This window comes from Hemitrygon akajei, chromosome 13 (genome assembly GCF_048418815.1).
Source record: "Hemitrygon akajei chromosome 13, sHemAka1.3, whole genome shotgun sequence".
NCBI classification, from domain to species: domain Eukaryota; kingdom Metazoa; phylum Chordata; class Chondrichthyes; order Myliobatiformes; family Dasyatidae; genus Hemitrygon; species Hemitrygon akajei.
The window spans coordinates 76,714,101-76,735,051 of NC_133136.1; the positions used below are offsets into that span (position 1 = coordinate 76,714,101).

The 20,951-nt window shown below is 37.5% G+C and overlaps 1 protein-coding gene across 1 annotated transcript in view; it reads left to right on the forward strand.

Annotated features, from left to right (window-relative positions):
- adgra3 (adhesion G protein-coupled receptor A3) overlaps positions 1 to 20,951 on the forward strand; it is a 112,792-nt gene that overhangs the window by 75,997 nt on the left and 15,844 nt on the right. Inside the window, exons 7-15 of the mRNA XM_073064908.1 lie at positions 2,101 to 2,314; positions 3,054 to 3,218; positions 9,330 to 9,528; positions 11,524 to 11,673; positions 14,277 to 14,438; positions 14,815 to 15,027; positions 17,508 to 17,715; positions 18,640 to 18,848; positions 19,978 to 20,102. Of these exons, the coding sequence (XP_072921009.1) occupies positions 2,101 to 2,314; positions 3,054 to 3,218; positions 9,330 to 9,528; positions 11,524 to 11,673; positions 14,277 to 14,438; positions 14,815 to 15,027; positions 17,508 to 17,715; positions 18,640 to 18,848; positions 19,978 to 20,102 (1,645 nt within the window). The remainder of the gene's footprint in view (positions 1 to 2,100; positions 2,315 to 3,053; positions 3,219 to 9,329; positions 9,529 to 11,523; positions 11,674 to 14,276; positions 14,439 to 14,814; positions 15,028 to 17,507; positions 17,716 to 18,639; positions 18,849 to 19,977; positions 20,103 to 20,951) is intronic.

Below are 20,951 nucleotides of genomic sequence, written 5' to 3' on the forward strand. Positions count from 1 at the left end.
ACCAGGAGAAAGCCTAAGTTAACTCATTTTGTGTCCTAGATGCTCAAAAAGTTGAATAAAGTAACCATATAACAATTACAGCACAGAAACAGGCCATCTCGGCCCTTCTAGTCCATGCTGAACACTTACTTTCACCTAATCCCACTGACCTGCACTCAGCCCATAACCCTCCAATCCTTTCCTGTCCATATACTTATCCAATTTTGCTTTAAATGACAATACCAAACCTGCGCTCTACCACTTCTACTGGAAGCTCATTCCACACAGCTACCACTCTCTGAGTAAAGAAATACCCCCTCATGTTACCCTTAAACTTTTGCCCCCTGTCTCAACTCATGTCCTCTTGTTTGAATCTCCCCTACTCTCAATGGAAAAAGCCAATCCATGTCAACTCTATCTATCCCCCTCATAATTTTAAATACCTCTATCAAGTCCCCCCTCAACCTTCTATGCTCCAAAGAATAAAGACCTAACTTGTTCAGCCTTTCCCTGTAACTTAGGTGCTGAAACCCAGGTAACATTCTAGTAAATATTCTCTGTAACAATGGAAGTTGTACATTTAAAGGGAAAAGTAAGTAAAGTTTTGGGCTTAGCAGAGATTCATGGGTTCTGCCTTGGCTTTCTGAACTGGCGGGAAGGCAACAGCCGTTTATTAATCTTTATGGTATATTTCTTATACCATATATACTGGCTGGTGGTGCAGTGACATCGGTGCCGGACTCCGGAGCGAAGGTTCCCGAGTTTGAATCCAGTCGGGCTGCTCCCGGTCATGCTTTCCATCTGTGCCGGGTTGAGTGTCCAGCTGGCAAAAAAAAACCACTGCGCTGTGAGAGGGACGTTGGGGGACCACTCACAGAATCTTTCATCCAAGACAGCCACTTGAAAAAAGAAGTGGTCACCGAGGCTTTTGGCAGAGTATGGCACACACAAAAAAAATTTCTTAGTGGACGAAGACAAAATTTAAGCACTTCTAGTAAGAAGTACACGTTATATAATCTCTGACAGATTGTAAGTTATATTGAACAAAAGAATATTCTTGAAGGTAAATTTTAAAACATTTCTCAGGAGAAGCACGGCTTCAGAGTAAATTCAGTCGAAATGTTAAGACACACTGTACTCTGCATCACATAGAAAGCAGCAGTTCATGTTTTTGTTCAAGAGAAGTCCTCTGCTTGGAGGGAAATACAGAAAGTAGCTTAACAGCTGAGACTGTTTGACATTAATGTATCGCTCACTTCTCACTTTTGCTCTCCCATCCCTGTGCACACAAAAGTTGAAAATTGAATTGGTGACTGATTCCAATCAACACTTCTAACTTTTGTTTAACAAAAATACAGAAAAGAGCATGTAAAAGAGTGGCATATTGTGTAATTTAGGGTGGCAAACGGTACAGCTGCTGCCCCACAGCTCAATCCAGTCTGCGTGGAGTTCCCTGTGACCATGTGAGTTTCCTGCCACATGCCAGTGACACTGATAATTAGTCACTGTAAATTGAATAGTGGTGAGTGATCGGAGTGGTGAAAGCTGAGTCATTAATCTTTCTGTATTTGTGTGAATAACACTAATTTGCCAGAATCAAGAATTCTTAGGGATATGTTTCTGCAGCTATCAATGAAATGAGTTTGTTTCTTTTAAGCTAGAGGTAATATATAATCTTTTCAAATTGGTGATGTTGCAGCATGCAGGATGCAGTGTTTTAACTCGGTATTTTCAAATTTCAATGCTTCTAACTTGAATGATAGATCGGACAGATATGTTGTTGGAGCATTTCATATATTTTAGAAATGTGTTTTTACAGTAAAAATCCAATAATCTGAGAGACTCAGGAGCTTGGTGCTGGTCTAACAGAATTTCCAGACTATTGGATTCTACACTGTTTATACCTCATCACACCTTTAATTCATTTTCTTTGGGTGTTGCATGTTATTATAAAAAGTTGTCTAATGAACCCAGTGAGGTGAAAGGTGAGACGAGCAGTACCATGTGAGCTAGATACCAAATTATTGACATTTCTGATTGATAGATTATTTGAGTTCTACTGTAATTTGATGCTGTAACCTGAGTGTGTAGTTGTGGAATCATTTTACCTTTGTGTTGCAGATGCCCCTCTTGAGTTGCCATCCTTTCAGCTGAGTCCTTCCCATCGTCAGGTGGTGTTTGAGGGAGACAGTCTTCCTTTCCAGTGTATTGCTTCTTACATTGACCAAGACATGCAAGTGCTCTGGTATCAGAATGGAAAAATAGTGGAAACTAACGAGTCCCAAGGAATTTATGTTGAAAAAAATATGGTTCATAATTGTTCCTTTATTGCAAGGTAGTACAGCAACTTGCAGATTTTATTTATTGGAATTAAAAGTAAGAATGTGTCCTGTTGCATAGTTTTCATAACGTCTTCCTGTAATCTAAATAAAACGGTTTTGTAAAGTACTCAGTTTCTGTATTAAACATAGATATTTTGATTTTGTGCAGACCAGTTGGCATATTTGAAATGTCTTATCTTTCTAAAAATATTTCAGAGTAACTATCTCAAAAAAATGTACTAAACCTATGATAGAAATTTGGGAATTTTAAATTTAATTAGATTAATCAAGAATAAAAATTCACTTAAATCCAAGCCAATTGAGGACAATTTGGGCAATAAATAGAGGCTTTGCTGGTGGTGCCACATTCCGCAAAGGAATTTTTAAAAACATTTTCTTAGAAAACGTAGTCAAAACAAACTAACTTCATAATTGCGGGAGATACATTCTTAAGAGAAAACCTGCAAATACTATTTCATATCTCCATATATTTTTAATGAAGGTGGCAATTTTATGCTTGAATGGCAGAATTTAAGTGCATAACACCTGATTATCAGAAACGTGTATATTTTGGTTTAGAATCTAAACATTTTGACCTGCCAAGTTTATGTTTTACAATTATATTTGCCAGTTTAAAGTATGTGAAAGCATGTGACAGCTTTGAAAGCATAAAAACATTGCAAAGATGTGGCTTTTCATTGAATATTATATGCTTGCAATTAATATATATATGTATACTGTTTCTGAATGCAGTACACTAACTATTTCAAATACCCAAATGGATTCCTCTGGCAACTGGGAATGTCATGTCCAAACTAAACGTGGAAACAGCAGTAAACAAGTTGATGTAGTTGTCTTGGAAAGCTCGGCTAAGTATTGCCCTCCAGAGATGGTGATGAATAATAAAGGAGATTTCAGGTAAACTTCCATTAAGATCAGAGTCAGGTATATTATCACCGGCATGTGACATGAAATTTGTTAACTTAGCAGCAGCAGTTCAATGCAATACATAATCTAGCAGAAATAATAATAATGATAAATAAAATAAAGATAATGATAGCAATAAATAAACAAGTGAATCAATTATGTAGATTGAATAGATATTAAAAAAGTGAAAACACAGAAGTACTGTATATTTTTTAAAAAGTGAGGGAGTGTCCAAAGATTCAGTGTCCATTTAGGAATCTGATGGCGGAGGGGAAGAGGCTGTTCCTGAATCGCTGAGTGTGTGCCTTCAGGCTTCTGTACCTCCTACCTGATGGTAACAGTGAGAAAAGGGCATTTCCTGGGTGCTGGAGGTCCTTAATAATGGATGCTGCCTTTCTGAGACACTGCGCCCTGAAGATGTCCTGGGTACTTTGTAGGCTAGTACTCAAGATGGAGCTGACTAGATTTACAACCACCTGCAACTTCTTTTGGTCCTGGGCAGTAGCCCCTCCATACCAGTCAGTGATGCAGCTCTTTATGGTACATCTATAGAACTTTTTGAGTGTATTTGTTGCCGTGCCAAATCCCTTCAAACTCCTAATAAAGTATATCCGCTGTTTTGCCTTTTTTTATAACTACATTGATATGTTGGGACCAGGTTAGATCCTCAGAGATCTTGACACCCAGGAATTTGAAGCTGCTCATTCTCGTCACTTCTGATCCGTCTGAGGATTGGCATATTTTCCTTCGTCTTACCCTTCCTGAAGTCCACAATCAGTTCTTTCGTCTTACCGATGTTGAGTGCCAGCTTGTTGCTGAGGCAACTCCACTAGTTGGCATATCTCACTCCTGTACGCCCTCTCGTCACCATCTGAGATTTTACCAATAATGGTTGTATTGTCAGGAAATTTATAGATGGTGTTTGAGCTATGCCTAGCCACACAGTCATAGGTATATAGAGAGTAGAGCAGTGGGCTAAATACACACCCCTGAGATGCGCCAGTGTTGATCATCAGCGAGGAGGATTTGTTTTCTTCAATCCACACAGATTGTGGTCTTCCGGTTAGGAAGTCGCGGATCCAGTTGCAGAGGAAGGTACAGAGGCCCAGGTTCTGCAACTTCTCAGACAGGATTGTGGGAATGACGGTATTAAATGCTGAGCTATAGTCGATGAACTGCTTCCTGATGTAGGTGTTTGTGTTGTCCGGGAGGTCTAAGGCCGTGTGGAGAGCCAATGAGATTGCATCTGCCATTGACCTATTGTGCCGATAGGCAAATTGCAATGGGTCCAGGTCCTTGCTGAGGCAGGAGTTCAGTCTAGTCATGACCAACCTCTCAAAGCATTTCATCACTGCCGATGTGAGTGCTACTGGGTGATAGTCATTAGGGCAGCCCACATTATTATTCTTAGCCACTGGTATAAATGTTGCCTTTTTGAAGCAAGTGGGAACTTCCACCCGTAGCAGTGAGAGGTTGAAAATGTCCTTGAGTACTCCGTTAGTTGGTTGGCACAGGTTTTCAGAGCCTTACCAGGTACTCCGTCGGGACCTTCCACCTTGCGAGCGTTCACTCTCTTTAAAGACAGTGTAACATCGGCCTCTGAGATGGAGATCACAGGATCATCAGGTGCAGCAGAGATCTTCACAGCTGTAGTGGTGTTCTCCCTTTGAAAGCATGCATAGAATGCGTTGAGTTCATCTGGTAGTGAAGCATCACTGCCATTCATGCTATTGGGTTTTGCTTTGTAGGAAGTAATGTCTTGCAGACCCTGCCAGAGTTGCCGTGCATCTGATATCACCTCCAACCTAGTTCAAAATGGTCTCTTTTCCTTTGAAATAGCCCTCGGCAAATCATACCTGGTTTTCTGGTACAAGCCTGGGTCACCAGACTTGAATGCCACAGATCTAGCCTTCAGCAGATGACGTATCTCCTGGTTCATCCATGGCAGGTTTCATCTTTCTGATGATATCTTTCTATAAATAGAATTTATATATATATAAAAGATGTTGAGAATTTGGAGCTAGCTGATATTTGGAAAATTTATTTTGTGCTATTTTGGTTAAGTCAAAGATTAGTTTTCTTCTGGGCACCCTAGTTGTCAATAATTAAGTTTCCATGGAATAAGATGAACTAATTGTAACAGCATAATCTTCTTTGGTGCAAACCATTTTCTTTCAGTGTGCAATTTTATCGATACATGGAGGTAGGAATTCTGTATTACTTTTAAGAGCTCTCCCCCTAAATTGGTTGCTATGTACAAAGAAATGAACTGGGCTGCAATCTCTAATTTTGGTTTGATACACTATGCTTAAACAAAAATAATAATTAATTTTAACATCAATGAAATCCACTGAAATATGGAGTGCAATAAAATGTACTCTGTGATCTAAGGTAGTTGGATAAAGCTAACAATAGAAATAATGTTCATAAATAGTCAACTACTACTTACTACTACTTTTTAAAAAAACAAGTTATAATTTTGAACCTTCATGTGTCCAGAGCTCGAAGTTAAAGAGCAGTAGGCTTGGGCTATGAATAGCACAAGGTTGAAGTTTGAGAATTTGCCTTAACTGCATGGAGAAGGTTCAAGTTGGAGTGAGGGAGATGGTGAAGCCTGAATCAGTGGAACATGAGAGATAATTTTCAATTGAGTTAATGGATTGATGGCCAGCACAGGTGAATGAGTATGGTAGTAAAGGGTAAAGAGAGTGGGAGTTTGGATGTACAGTTACAAGAAAAGTAATGTGAACCCTTTGCAATTAGCTGGTTTTCTGCATTAATTACCCATAAAATGTGGTCTGATCTTATCCAAGTTACAATAATAGGCAAACACAATCTGCCTAAACTAACAACACACAAGCAATGTACCACTCATCAATATTGAGTACACTATTTAAACAATCACAGTCTACGTTCAAAAAATACGTGAGCCTCTACAAAAGCTATTTGGAGTCACGTGTTCCAATCAATGAGATGAGATTGGAGGTAGTGGTTGTAGATGTGCCTTGCTGTATATATAAAAAAAAGACACACAAAGTCAGGTTACTGACAGAGCCTGCTCTTGTCCAGAAAGATCTGTGTATGTGTAGCGTGCTTCGATCAAAACAACTTTCAGAGGTCCTTTAAAAGAATAATTGTAGAGACGCACGAAGATGGAAAAAGCTACAAAAGCATTTCTAAAGACCTAAGTGTTCATCAGTCCACAGTAAGAGAAATTGTCTACAAATGGAGAAAACTCAGTATTGTTGCTACTCTCCCTAGGAGTGGGTGTCTTGCAAAGATCACACCAAGAGCACAACGTGCAGTACTGAAGGAGGTGAAAAAGAACCCTAGGGTAACAGCAAAAGACCTGTAGAAATCTCTAAAACTTGCTAAAGTCTCTGTTCCTGTGTCCACTGCAAGAACAACACTGAACAGGCATGGTGGAAGAAGCATCATGGTTCATAGAAGGACACCATGGAGAAAACCATTGCTCTCCAAAAAAAGGCATTGCTGCACGTCTCAAGTTTGCAGAAGACCACCTGGATGTTCTACAGTGCCTCTTGAAACAGAAGTTGAACTTATGGACAGAAATGCACATAGCCTGGTTTGGAGGAAAAAGGGCACCAACACCAAAACCTCATCCCAACTGTGAAGCATGGTGGAAGGAGCATCAGGGTTTGGGGTTCCTCTGACGTCTTGGGGCCTGGACAGCTTGTAATCGTCCAGGGAATAATGAATTCAAGATTGTATCAAGGCAATTTACAGGAGAATGTCAGGGTAGCAGTCTATCACTTGAAGCTTAATAGAAATTGGATGATGCAACAAGCCAATGATCCGAAACACAAGAGTAAATCAACAACAGAATGGTTTAAAAAGAGGAAAGTGCATGTTTTTGAATGGCTAAGTCAGAGTCCAGACCTTAACTCAATTGAAATGCTGTGGCATGACATGAAGAAGACTGCTCTTGCAGGTATCCCAAAAAAATTGATAAACTGAAACAGTTTTGTATGGAGGAATGGTCTAAAATTACTCTTCACCGTTGTGTAAGTATGATTAGCAGCTACAGGAGATGTTTGGTGGAGGTTATTGTTGCTTATAGGAGGTTCTACCAATTATTAAATACCAGTGTTCATATACTTTTTCTAGCGTGGATTGTGGTTAAACAATATGTTCAATAAAGACATAAAAGTACAATTGTTTGTGTGTTATTACCGGTAGTTTAGGCAGATTGTGTTAGTATATTGTGACTTGAATGAAGAGCAGACCTCATTTTATGAATAATATATGTAGAAAACCAGGTAATTGCAAAGGGTTCACAAACTTTTTCTTCCAACTGTAGGCCGATGAAGCATTGGATGAGTCAATTTCATGGAAAGCCTTTATTGAGTAGGTTGCCAATGTTACAAACTGATATATTTGTAATTCAATGTCTGTAGTGAGATGCTGAAGATGTTCTATAGGTCAGTTGTGGAGAGCACCCTCTTCTTTGTGGTGGCGTGTTGGGGAGGCAGCATTAAGAAGAGGGACGCCTCACGTCTTAATAAGCTGGTAAGGAAGGCGGGCTCTGTCGTGGGCAAAGTACTGGAGAGTTTAACATCGGTAGCTGAGCGAAGGGCGCTGAGTAGGCTACGGTCAATTATGGAAAACTCTGAACATCCTCTACATAGCACCATCCAGAGACAGAGAAGCAGTTTCAGCGACAGGTTACTATCGATGCAATGCTCCTCAGACAGGATGAAGAGGTCAATACTCCCCAATGCCATTAGGCTTTACAATTCTACTGCCAGGACTTAAGAACTTTTTAAAAGCTATTATTAATGCTTTTTGAGATAGTGATTTAGATGCATATCATATTTTTTACTGAGTTAAGTATTGTATGTAATTAGTTTTGCTACAACAAGTGTATGGGACATTGGAAAAAAAGTTGAATTTCCCCATGGGGATGAATAAAGTATCTATCTATATCTTCGAAATCAGAAGCAATGTAATAGAAAACTTCTAAAAATAATCACTTGTGTTCTGACGGAGGGTCTCGGCCCAAAACGTCGACCGTGCTTCTCCTTATAGATGCTGCCTGCCCACTGTGTTCCAGCAGCATTTTGTGTGTGTTGCTTGAATTTCCATCATCTGCAGATTTCCTTGTACTTGTGTATTTAAATATTCTTGGTACATAGTCCTACAAATCCTGTTCAGTATTTTGTTTGGGACTGGTTAGGATAACTCGCCAATGTAGATGGAACTTTGGGGAACATTGGGCTGCTTTTTAAAAAAGAAAAGGGCAAGAACCAGTAAAGGGGAAAAGAACTAAATCCAAATTCCCAACCAGACTCTTTAAGATTCTGCTGTTGTTACCATACTTCATGTATTTTGTAAGGTACTGTCTGCGGTTTTGATTATAGTACTCTGCACATGACACCATTGCCAATCTGCAACTCTCTCTTCAGCTGGTACATTCCAATAATCCATATTATCTCCTAGGGCATTCTTTGTACTATTTAAACTTGGAAATGTTAGAAATCTTACCCTTTTGCAAATAGTCTTTAGAATATTGTGCATTCTTTTGCCCCTCAGCTATTTTGTGCTGTTTCCTTCAATCTTTGGTATGCATCTTTTTGGATGACTTTTGTTTTAATAGCAGGTTCCCCTCCCCCTCCCAAAAAAAGAAATCTAGCAAGTGATTTTGTGTGATAGCTTTTGGACTGATTTCAGGGGCATGGATGAAAAATTCCTCTGTTGCATTAATTTTGGTTGGGGGCAGGGCTAATGTAATCTGTTTACATTTGGTGAGCTCCACAATACTTGGAAATTATGACAGTTTTTTTCAATAGTTGGCGAAAACAGAACACTAGCATAAAAGTGCAAAATTAATTTTGTATTTTCCCAGCTACAGGTACCAGTATGTCTTTTTTCAGTTCTAAAATATGCCATGGTTTATTCCCACGACATAAGAGAAGTACTTATCTATTTTTTCCACCTGTAGAGCTTTCAGCAAGCCTGCAGCACTGTCGCAGACCTTCTATCTAATAGTTGAATGTGTTCATTTACTGGGTGTTAAGGTTATGCTATATTTCTGATTAAAACCCAATGGATAGATTGAATGAAGGAATATTCTGTGTTCAGGTGGCCTCGTACACTGGCTGGCATCACTGCCTACCTGCTCTGTACCCGTTACTCTGCAAGCACTGGGATCTACCCTGGTGGCTCTCAGGATGAGAAAGCTTGGCGCAAATGTGACCGAGGAGGCTTTTGGTCTGATGACAACTACTCTCGATGTCAGTATGCAAATGATGTTACACGGGTTCTTTACATGTTTAACCAGGTACAAAATATCATTATAATTGTTGGATGTTAAACTTGTAAATTGACTTTAGTAAGTATAATAAAATGATACTTATGTTAACAATAGTCATATTTTTGTTGGTGAAGACCCGTTTTATCTTTGCAGAGCTTATTTATTCTGTTATTTCAACTCCACAGGTGCTCTTCTTAGCTTCAAAGATTGCCAGCTTGGTTATCACACTGAAGCTTGAACCCACAATCCAGACTAAAAAATCTGTATTACAACAATAGAATTTTTAATTTCTGTATCCCTTTAACATGTCCATATATTCCAAACAGCTTCACAAAAGCCTCATTAACTGAATTTTTACAGTAAATGACAAAAGGAAGTTAAGGAGAAAATGACCAAAAACTGTTTTCATTTCTGAGTAATGAAATTCTATGAAATGAATTTTATAGAATGAATTCATAGAAATTCATTTCTATGAATGAAATTCTGGTAATGAGCAAATTACAGAGTTTAGAACATTGTCAGCAAAAAGCATGAGAGTTATTGGATTAATATTGTTTGGGGATGAGCAAAAATCCAGAATTGGAGGTCTGCTGGGAGACATGTAAGCAATTAACCTAACTCTGAAGGTGTTGAAGATTTGAGAACAAGGGTGAAAATCAAAATATCTAGGGTTTATTTAACCTGGAGTAAGCATAGATTAGCAAGTATAGGTGACTGGTATTTGCAAGGACTAGCAGAAAAGGGATGCTGGCTCTTGAGAGTAAAATTTGTTTGTCCACAAGTTTACAGAGAGTAGAGGAAGGGAGGCTGGTTCGTTGTATTAGCAAGTCTGAATAGAAATTTCAACACCAAATGAATAGGTATATGTAAACAGCTGAACCTGTTGCTGAGTGAACATAAGATAAGGAGCATATTTTAGGGTTAGACCTGATATTGAGGTTGCAAATGGGCTGATTTATTTTTTCGATAGGTGGAAGAGATAGGGATGAAATCAGTGGCTAGGGAATAAAGTTTGTGAAGGAGACTTGGAGCAAGTCTTTGATTTTTCTAACGTTTAATAGGTGGGCTTTGTATTTGTTCTTCAGCTAAGTTGTTAGATGTTTCAGATGGAAAAGTTGGAAGAGGTGTTGGTAAGATTGACTTGGATATCACCTGAACACTTGGAAATCAATACTGTTTTTGGATAATTTTTTATTAGGGAAAGGGTATTTAGATGTACATTCAAATTTGCATGCAAGAGTAAAGGATGTTGTGATTGATGCCAAAAATATGGATGTTCTGCCTTTTGGATGATACATACTTCTACATCTGGTATTCAGAGAATATATGCTAGGATGTTGTCGGGTCTGGAAGACCAGAGTTATAGGGAAAGGTTGAGATGGTTAGGACTTTTTTTTTGGAACATAGGAGAATGATGGAAGATTTGATAGAGGTATACAAAATTGGGAGGTATAGATGGGGTAAATGCAAGCAGGCTTTTTGCACTGACACTGCTCGAGACTAGAACTAGAAGTCGTGGGTTAAGGGTGAAATTAGAATGGGAACCTGGAAGGGTGCGGGGTGGGGGGGGGGTGGAAACAGCTTCACTGGGAAGGTGGTGCAAGTTTGGAGCTACCAGCAGAAGTTTTGGATGTGGATTTGATTGCAACATTTAAGAGAAGTTTGGATAAGGCAGAGTAACAAATTTGGCAAGGACTAGCTGGGCAGAAGGGCTTGTTTCTGTGCTCAATGGTTCTGTATGTGCAGCCCTTGGGTTGCTTTTCAGAATAGCAAATTGCTGAAGCAATATCAATAAAAATGCATTTAATGGATGTCTGCAAGATTGGCAGTTCCAACATTTGAAGTATTTTTCAATGCCTGATTCACAGCATGTCTCTCTTTCCTTCTACAAGATTGTAGAAGAAAAATAAGGAGTTTCATTGCAAGGTCTTTGCAAATACTTCATCCATGCTGGTCCAGGTGTTACAAAAAGATATTTGGGTTGGCATTTTACAGCTGAATTTACCTTTTTATTTTAACTAGATGCCTTTGAACCTTACAAATGCTGTAGCAACAGCACAGCAACTCCTGGCTTATACAATGGAAGCAGCAAACTTTTCAGATAAGATGGATGTCATTTTTGTGGCTGAAATGATCGAAAAGTTTGGTAGGTTTGCAGAGAAATACAAGGAGGTGAGTTTTGCTTATGGCTTGATTGTAATACTTAACTATAAATATTTAAACAGGTTAAAATTATGCACCTGAAACTAGAAATAGCGATGCTTGATTTTGTTTTCTGTGAGATTTGTAATCGTCAAATTCTCAGACAATTGTATCTCCATTTTATTATCCACATGTGTTGAGAATTTTATTTCAGAAAAATTATGTTTTAACTAGGCAATAAAGGGTAGTATCTGCAAGAGGACAAATTACATATGGTGGGAATGATTAATTAGGCTTGTATGAGTGGCCTTACTTTACGTGGTGCAGCTATCCCGCGGCTCCAGTGAGCAAGTTTGACCTGACATCTTGTGTTCTCCCTATGAAATTTGCCTAGATGCTTTGGCTTCCTTCTATGTCCCAGGGTTATTCAGTTTCTCGACTACTGTAAATTGCCTTTCACATGGGCAGCTTTTTGGAGAATTGGGAGAGAGGGAAAGATAAATGAAAAACTAGAAAGAAAACCAGCAGTGAAATAAATGGGTGAATAGAATTGCAATGAGATTAGACAATTAAACTAGAGTTCTTTTTCGATTCAGTGGGATTGTGATTGCTCTCACAGCTGCCATTTTCTCATGGGCCAAATCGTTTCCTTCAGTGTAAAGAGGAACTGTGCACTGAAAGTAGTATTTGTACTGCACAGTGGAAACATAGTTTAAATAACTTTATTTCTTTCACCCAGTATAAACTTCTTGCAATTTTTGTTGATGATCATTGATTTGATGCAAGCTTTTTATGAATCATTCTTACTGTAGAATTCTCTTAAAATGTTATGCTTTGAGAAAGAAATGTATCTGGGTTTTTTGAATGTAGCCTTAATTATTACTGAGCAACTTCTCTAAATGCTCTACTTTTTGTTCAGTTGCAATTTTTTTGTAAATTTCTAATATTTTAAACAAATAACTACTTCAACCTCAATTTATAGTACATACAATTCCCAATTTTTATTTCTGCATTTGCAAAATGTTTAAAGGGTTACACAGATTATGCTTAATTTATGGTTTACTGTTGTCAAAATTATTTGATTGACTATTCATTCAGTTGGATGATGGAATGGATTCTGATTAATTGGGCCAGCCACTTATTTATGACAACAAACAAATCGAGAAAATAGCAAGGATTCCCTTCATTTATTTACGACAGATGCTATGCTGCTTAATTGGGACAGGAGACAGTTACCAAACAGTTTCTAACTAACACCAATCATGTGCATGCTGTGTTGCTGCTAGGCACTACACTGTGCTTACAGTGAACAGTTTTTAAATGCCATTACTTGCATGTGTTTGTGTTCAAAAAGCAGTACTCTTTCTCACTGATAGTTAACAAGAAATAAGCAGTAAGACAGGTCAGAAGTATTACTCTCTGCGGTTTCAAGCATTCAGGCCTGGCAAAGCCAGAGATGGCCAGGAGTGAAAATTTAAATTATTTCTCAACTTTAACAAGTTGGGAATTATGATGAATTTGAAGGTGTGGGTAATCATCTTGAATATTACAATGAAGATGAAGAGTTGTAATGTCGGAAGCATTGTTTCAAGGCAGTCTGTTATCTGCATGGGGTGGCTGCACTGATTTTGTTTATTTACAATTAATCAAAAGAACATGGATTAATTCCTCCAATAACTATTAGGAACTAATACAGTTTTATAGTACTATAGTAGTTCTGCTGGTGTTCTAATTTGTTCTGTATTTCATCTGAACACAGTTTGTTCTCGCAGTAGTTTGTCGTTTTTATACCTTTTTAACTATTTTCCATGAAACTTCCGGTAATTGAGACAGCTGCTTAATTGGGCCAAAATGTACTGGTCCTAATGTGTCCCAATTAACTGGGATCCACAGTATTTCTATTCCTTAATGCTACAGATCAGTTATGTGAACTGATGCAAGACAATTGCAAACTCCCCACTGTGAAAGCACAATTGAATAGTTAGTAAGGAAGGAAATGATGTTTGCATATGTATGTTAATAACATGTAATACTTAAATTAATATCAAATAAACACCTTTGCTAATCCAGCAAACTGGCAATGGTTTTGGAGCTTTGAGATTAATATTGCTTAAAGCTTTTTAAATAAATGATTTACCTTTAGTTGTACACACGAGGTACTGTGGATGCTGGAAACCTAGGGCAATGAGAGGAGCTCAGCAGGTCAGGCAGCAACAATGGATAGGAATAAACAGTCAGCATTCCGGCCCAAGATGAAGGGTATCTCCCCGAAACGTCTGACCTGCTGAGCCCTTCCAGTACAATGTCTTTGGTTTGTATTTTTTTGACAAACAAAACCAATGGTACATTAGAAGAAAAACCTATAAAGGCATTTTAAAGATTATAATTCATTTCCTGGCACTGGAACTATTATAAAAGCACAGGATATGTATTGACATCCAATTTGTCAAAGAAAATGCAGCCATACAGTGGGTATTTTATTTTCAGTTATTTTAAACAAATGTTTGTGTTTTGCTGAAAGTTGTCAGTTTTGACCTAAATATGGTTTTAGTACTTTGTACTGTACAACTTGTTGGTGAGGTTTTTTTTCTATATAAGGGTTACATTTGAAAAAGAATTCTTATTTCTTTTAGCTTGGAGACGTCATGGTGGATATTGCCAGTAACATCATGTTAGCAGATGAACACGTCCTCTGGATGGCCCAATGGGAGGCAAAAGCCTGCACTCGAATTGTTCAGTGCTTACAACGGATCGCTACTTACAGGCTTGCCAGTGGAGCTCAAGTTTATTCTACAGTAAGAATGGGGTCTTCAGAATATTCTGTAGATATTGCGTATGGTGCAGATGGGAATCAAATCGGCTAAGCTGATGCTTCCCTTTTGTCTGAGTTGCAACCAACTTTTGCTAAATCATGCAACACACACAAAACGCTGGTGGAACGCAGCAGGCCAGGCAGCATCTATAAGAAGAAGTACAGTTGACGTTTCCGGCATCTGCAAATTTTCTGCTGTTTGCTAAATCATGTAATTTTATTATTAAAGAATAAAGCATACCCTCTCTGCATTTTTTTCTATCATCACTTTTCCACAGCAGGTGAAAATGTTAATTATTCTATTAATGTTTTACATAATGTGTTTTCTAATTCCACCCCCCCCCCCCCCCTTTGTCCAGTATTCTCCAAACATTGCAATGGAAGCTTCTGTGGTGAAAGCCAATGGCTTTGCTGGAATGACTTGCACTGTGTTCCAGAAGGTTGCTATGGCAGATCGAACAGGGCTTACTGACTTTGGGCGCAGAGATCCTGATGGCAACCTAGATAAACAGTTCAGTTTTAAGTGCAGTCCTGGCAATATTAGCAACACACTTTCTAGTTTTGTAATCAAGGTAAGCAGTCAATCAGGGCTATAGGATGTGTGTACACTGACATTTTATATTGTGTTTAATATTAAATTTGCTCTATTAACGATATTGTCACTTGTATAAAAATCGGTTTTGTAAAGAAAGGTAATTATGCACTTAAGAGTTATTTTTGGAAACAGTGTCCCTGGAGATGGGCAAAATAATCAGCTGTCTTTATTGAATTGCCAGTAATTACTGGCAAAATATATCTGTGTTATCTTTTTAACACCACTTAATGTTTTAACCTTTCTGCTTATTATTTTTATTAAAATACTACAGTTGGCTCAAGGAGCATTGGAGAGATCTGAGTGGGTGGGTTGGACAGCTGGGTATTGAAGCTTTTTAGAAGATCACCTATGGAACACTGAATAATTGAGTAAAATGCTTCACTATAATTCACACTTAAATTGGGGCTAATTGTAACTATTATTAATTTCACTGAGATGGAATAGATGCTTGTTAAGGTAAATTACAATTAATGGTTTGGGCTGTTCTTCAGAGGAAATTGTCAAAAATAAAACTGGCAGCCCACAGCCTAGAATTGCTTAGTTTTGATCATAACAAAAAAAAATGCATTGGTTAGTACAAACATTGCTTCTTGTTTTTTTTTGTAAATGTTTATTTAAAAGTGAACACATGCAATTTGAAAGAATGGATCAATTATCAAAGTCACTTAACCAACTATTAAAGCATTTATATAGACAGGAAATGCCATCTTTTTCCCAGCAGAAAACCCTTGAACTGAAAGTAAGTCATTGGTAACATGTTCCAAGTAACTAATGTTAGGGTGATAGCAAGCATGGCAGCTTGTTGAGCTATGATTTGTAACGAAGGTTATGTACCACTAGTTTAGGGGACTGTGTAGTATAATAGTGAATATTCAATCCTCTATCTCAAGAGGATTGGTGATTTATCTTTTAAATTACTTGGAGTACAAAGTAGAGGGCCATACTTGTAAATGTACTGCAATATTTACAGTTAAGTGGAAATTCAATATGTGCATACAAAAGATGATAAACCCTGCCCCAGTGGTGTGGTAGATTTTTAATAACCAATGTTATTGAAGCATATGGAGCCAGTGTAGGTGCATAAGGTAACATTATCTCGATGTGATGAGTTTTAATGCATTGGCACTTCTGAAGTAACCATCCAAAGCCTTTCTGCAATTGTTATTAAGCAGTACTGACTACAATGAAATGTAATAACTGCAGATGAAAATTGTTCTTTTTCTATATTGTTGTGGTGCCTTGTGAGCACCCAGCTCTAATTGTGAATATAAAATTGGGAAAAAATGCAGTTTGCGAAAGAATATCTAAGGCATGCAATACTTTGGTCTGTCTACAGACAGTTCATCCTCACTATTGCAGAGAACTTGAATGCCTGATGAACCTGGGAGTGGAGCAGTTAGATATCATTCAAGGGTTCACTACAATTAGAAATGAAATGTCTTGACAGTTTAGGTTGAAATATATTTATTGCTAACCATGGTGTAAGAGACTGAATTGAAATACATCTTTAAAATGCTTCAAAACTGGGGGTAACAGTAGCTCCACTGGAAATTTGCAGTAATAATGTGAAACTTAGCAACATGATGTGAGTTACAATGATCAAAGCAGTCTTTAATAAGGTGACATCAATCTATGTAAGAGACTATACTTGTATGAAATTAGTATTTCTCAAAATCAATATACATCAAAGCTTTGAGAAATGGGCTAGAAGTTTGAAAAGCTTAAAACCTCAAACTGTGGCAGTTACAATGTGCAGTTCATCAGTCTGTTGAAAAATGCTGTAGTTAGTACTAACTAATGATAATTGCCGGGAGATCTTGAGTGCCTATTTCAGTTATGTCAATGGTTAAAAGCTGCTCTTCAGCTTCAAACAACTGTACTGGCTAACCAGAAATTTAATATGTTGTGAATTAGCTAAATTCTGTGTCTGGTTTTTCTCTGTCTCTTTAGTTACTATAGAAGATTGGCCCAAATTTTCTAGGTTATTCCTGAACAGTTTAAGTTTATACTACATGAATTCTGTATTCGTGGCAGTCAAAGTTTATATCTTGGCCCGAAAAAATTGTGTATTGTTCGCTATATATTTGCAAAACAAAAAATATGCCACAGAGCCAGTTGAACAGAAGTACTTACTTTTGTGTGGCAGATTGATTTTGGATAACTGATTGTACTGAGTGGCTGAATATTTCCTTAAAATATGTGATCCCACTTCATTGTACTTAGTAGGGCTTAATTGGCTGTAAACAATTTTGGATTGTGTAAAGGATGTGAATTATGCAATGTAAATCCAAGTGTTTTTTGTTTTCGTTAAGCAATATTGGCAGAATCAATACTCGTCACTCAGGCAGAATGTAAAGTAAAAAAGGTTTATAAAAATCATTGTATTTGTTGCTACTCCATTTGACAAATGACTAATGATACAAACGTTCTAAAACTGTTTATTTAAATACCCCATAGAATACTATTGCAGAGGCATCTATTCAATTACCACCATCCTTGTTTTCCCAAAATCCTGTACTAAGCCAAACGGAAGATGCAGTCTACAAATTGCAGCTTATTGCTTTTCGGAATGGTAAACTTTTTCCAAGCACGGGGAATTCTACAAATTTGGCAGATGATGGAAAGAGACGGACTGTGGCCTCTCCAGTCATCTATACTAAGATAGGTAGGGAATTACCCAGTTTTCATTTCTCATTTCTCTTTTCAGTAAATACTTTAGAGCAGTAATTAAGAGAATGAGTAAGCGATGGATGGGGAGATATGTTTATCACCTTGCACTATTGGTGCTTATATTTTTAAAAAATTATTCTTGGAGTGATTTTGTAATTATGATTTTAAAATGAAAAGTTTGCAATCACAAAATGGTAAATGGTAAACGGAACCCAACGCTTTTCCAAACATAATTGATTTTCATCTGATTGATTCTGGTTGTCTTGCTCAAGCAATTTTAATTTATAGACTTGATAGGAGAAAACAGGGCAACTGTTTATAAGCAGATATGTATATTAAGTAATTCATAATTCTTTTTAGAAACTGGTTTATAAGACATAGGAGCAAATTAGGCCATTCAGCCCATCGAGTCTGCTCCAGTTTTGATATGTTCTTATGATATTCCACATAACTAATTGCAGATAAGAGGCTTGATGCCAATATTTATTAAAAGCTTATTTTAAACTATTGAGTGAGGAGAAAAAGAAATCATTACTTTTGAACTTCACCTTCAGTAAGTAGTCTTTTATGTGTAATTCCTCCTCTTCAACTCTTCAGTAAATCCTTCCCATTCAAAACAGTCACACACACAAAATGTCTGTTAAATCAGCTTTGAATTTTGTTGATTTTTATTAACTGGATGGAACTCAGTTGTAGAATTTTGATTATAGTGATCTTGAATCCAAAAGGAAAAGATCATTCTAGTACAATGTTTATATCCCAGATTACACAATCCTGTTGATGACATTTCCAGCACTGAGGAAGAGTGACATTAGTAAACCCAAAAGTGCTAAAAGTTAGTGAAGCTTTTTGTTATCCATATTTACCCTTCAGTTAGTTATACATGGATCTGTAATATTTCTTTGCTTTCTTTTAAAAGATGACAACAATCTGTATTCTCTCAGTCAACCTATCACTATTACATTGCGTCGTATTGCACATGGGGTGGATGCAGTTGCTGCGTACTGGGACTTCAACCTTCTGAATGGTTATGGAGGATGGATTTCTGATGGCTGCCAGATTGTCACATCAGATGAGAATGTCACCACCATGCAGTGTTACACTTTGAACAACTATGCAGTGCTGATGGTAAAAACTTGATATTCTACGTAACTCATTGTCGATAGAGGCCTGATGGCAATGACTTCAAAACTGTAGAACTCTGAGTGGCCTACCTTCCCTCCTAACACAAGCAGCAAGTTCAGTGTTTTTTTTTAATCACTAGGCAGAAATTGGCACTTACAGAATTCATAAGTCTCTAGTCAAACCCTTGAGATATGGAATAGCATTTGTTCTCATAGAATGTATGTGCAAACTGAAATAAATAAACTTTTTTTTTTAACTCATTTCTTGACACATGCACTGGGCTTCACATAAAGAAGGTACAGCACATTCTCTAGGAATGCACACTTCCCCCACCCCTACTGTAATGTTGGGGTTGCCTTCCCTTGTCTGCTGTGCTACTCTGGGTAAACTTAAAAGTGACCTGATTAATCTTAGGTTTTGCGTGGTCTTCTAGTTCCACTTTTAAAACAAAACTTTTGCATGAAAGACATGTGATTATGCAGCTCTCACGCTGCCATTATATTTGGCAGCCTGCATTTGCTACACTGTCATTTTCATCATCAAGCCTGAAAGCAGAGAAACAAATTCTAACCATCTATGCTTATGAATTATAAATATTACTATCAAATTTTTTTCCAAATGAAAATCGAAAATGGACTGTATTTTATCAATAAACTTTGAAACTATTACCTTTTGACCATTCTTCCCCTGAAAATTATATTTATTCTTGATAACATTAGAAAAATTTTCGTGAGTGTGAGAATGTGAACAGATGGAAGCTTGGAGGAATAGTGGCATTGTTGGTGTAGGAACGTTGCAACGTTAATTATGGAATATTAAAGGCTATTCAAATCACCAAGTCTGTATACGTTGCTCCATTTAAGCTTCTGGGTCTAATCAAATTTAATTTACTTTTATTCAAGAAATTATGTAATTTTCGTTGTTTGAAATCAATTCCATGTTACTCTTTCTAGCTGCAGACCTGCTGTCAATGGGCTCGTAATTATCTTGCAGCTGCCTAAGGGGCTCTGCTGCTTATTTTAGAGAGTGTAACTGCTTTATTTGTGGCAACATTTTTGCTGTTAGTTGTCTCCTCTTATCTAATGAATATGTGTATTTCTATTTTTAATCCTGAATGTTGTTGTCCCATCAGGATCTGACTGGTGCTGATTTCCTACTGCAGACTGTTGAGTTTTTGCATCCAGTAATATATGTTGCGGGAACAGTATTACTCACTTGCTTGGTTATAATCATTATAAGTTACATATATTACCACAGGTAATGCCTTCTCTAACGTTTAATGATGTATAGTGATTGTTGCAAATGATCAAAGTAAATGCAAATGATATCACATGAACAAAAGTCATTCAATCTTAATTCAAAATTGCTTGCAGCATATTTTGAAAAAGGCAGTCTTTAAAATATGTGTTTAGAAATGTAGGAATTTCTAGTTTTCACTCAATAATATGTTGAAGTAATTCAGATTTAGCATGGAAATGAAAGTGGAAAAAGGCAAATCAATATAACTCAGTGAGGGTCTCACCTCAGAAAAGCTCTGTGGCCCTATCAATTTTCCTCACCAGAAAGTATTTTGACTCCTGCTTGTATCTGGAAATAAAGTGTATGAGAAGTTGGTGCTAAACATATTTCAGAAGACCCTGGTGATTGAAAGATGAGTCAGCTCTTGAATTCAAGAGCATGCCCCGTGTAAACAAAAAGTTTGCATTTGGCATATTATTAATCAGTATATGTTTAGTTTGGGCACAAGTACAAATTAAAACGTCATGCCAGATTTTTGCTTCGTATATTAGTTGCTGTACATTAACCATATTGGGGTTGGGCATAGCTATTTGGTGATTAAACCCTAATGTTGAAAGAACTGCAGATTTCACTGCTGTTTCCATATGCTGAATACAGTTTTCTGCTGAGAGTTGGAAAAACAGAATCCAGCAAATAATTGTGTGATTATATAAAGTGTGCTGCATACCTCAATGCTTGGTGGGCTGCTGGAAGATTGTTCAGATAGGTGCAAGGGGAAGGTTCTGGTACTGGAGGATAATAAAGAGAATTGCAGAGGGTTAATGGTATTGGTTGCATCTGAATCCTCTATTTCCCACTGGCTGATTA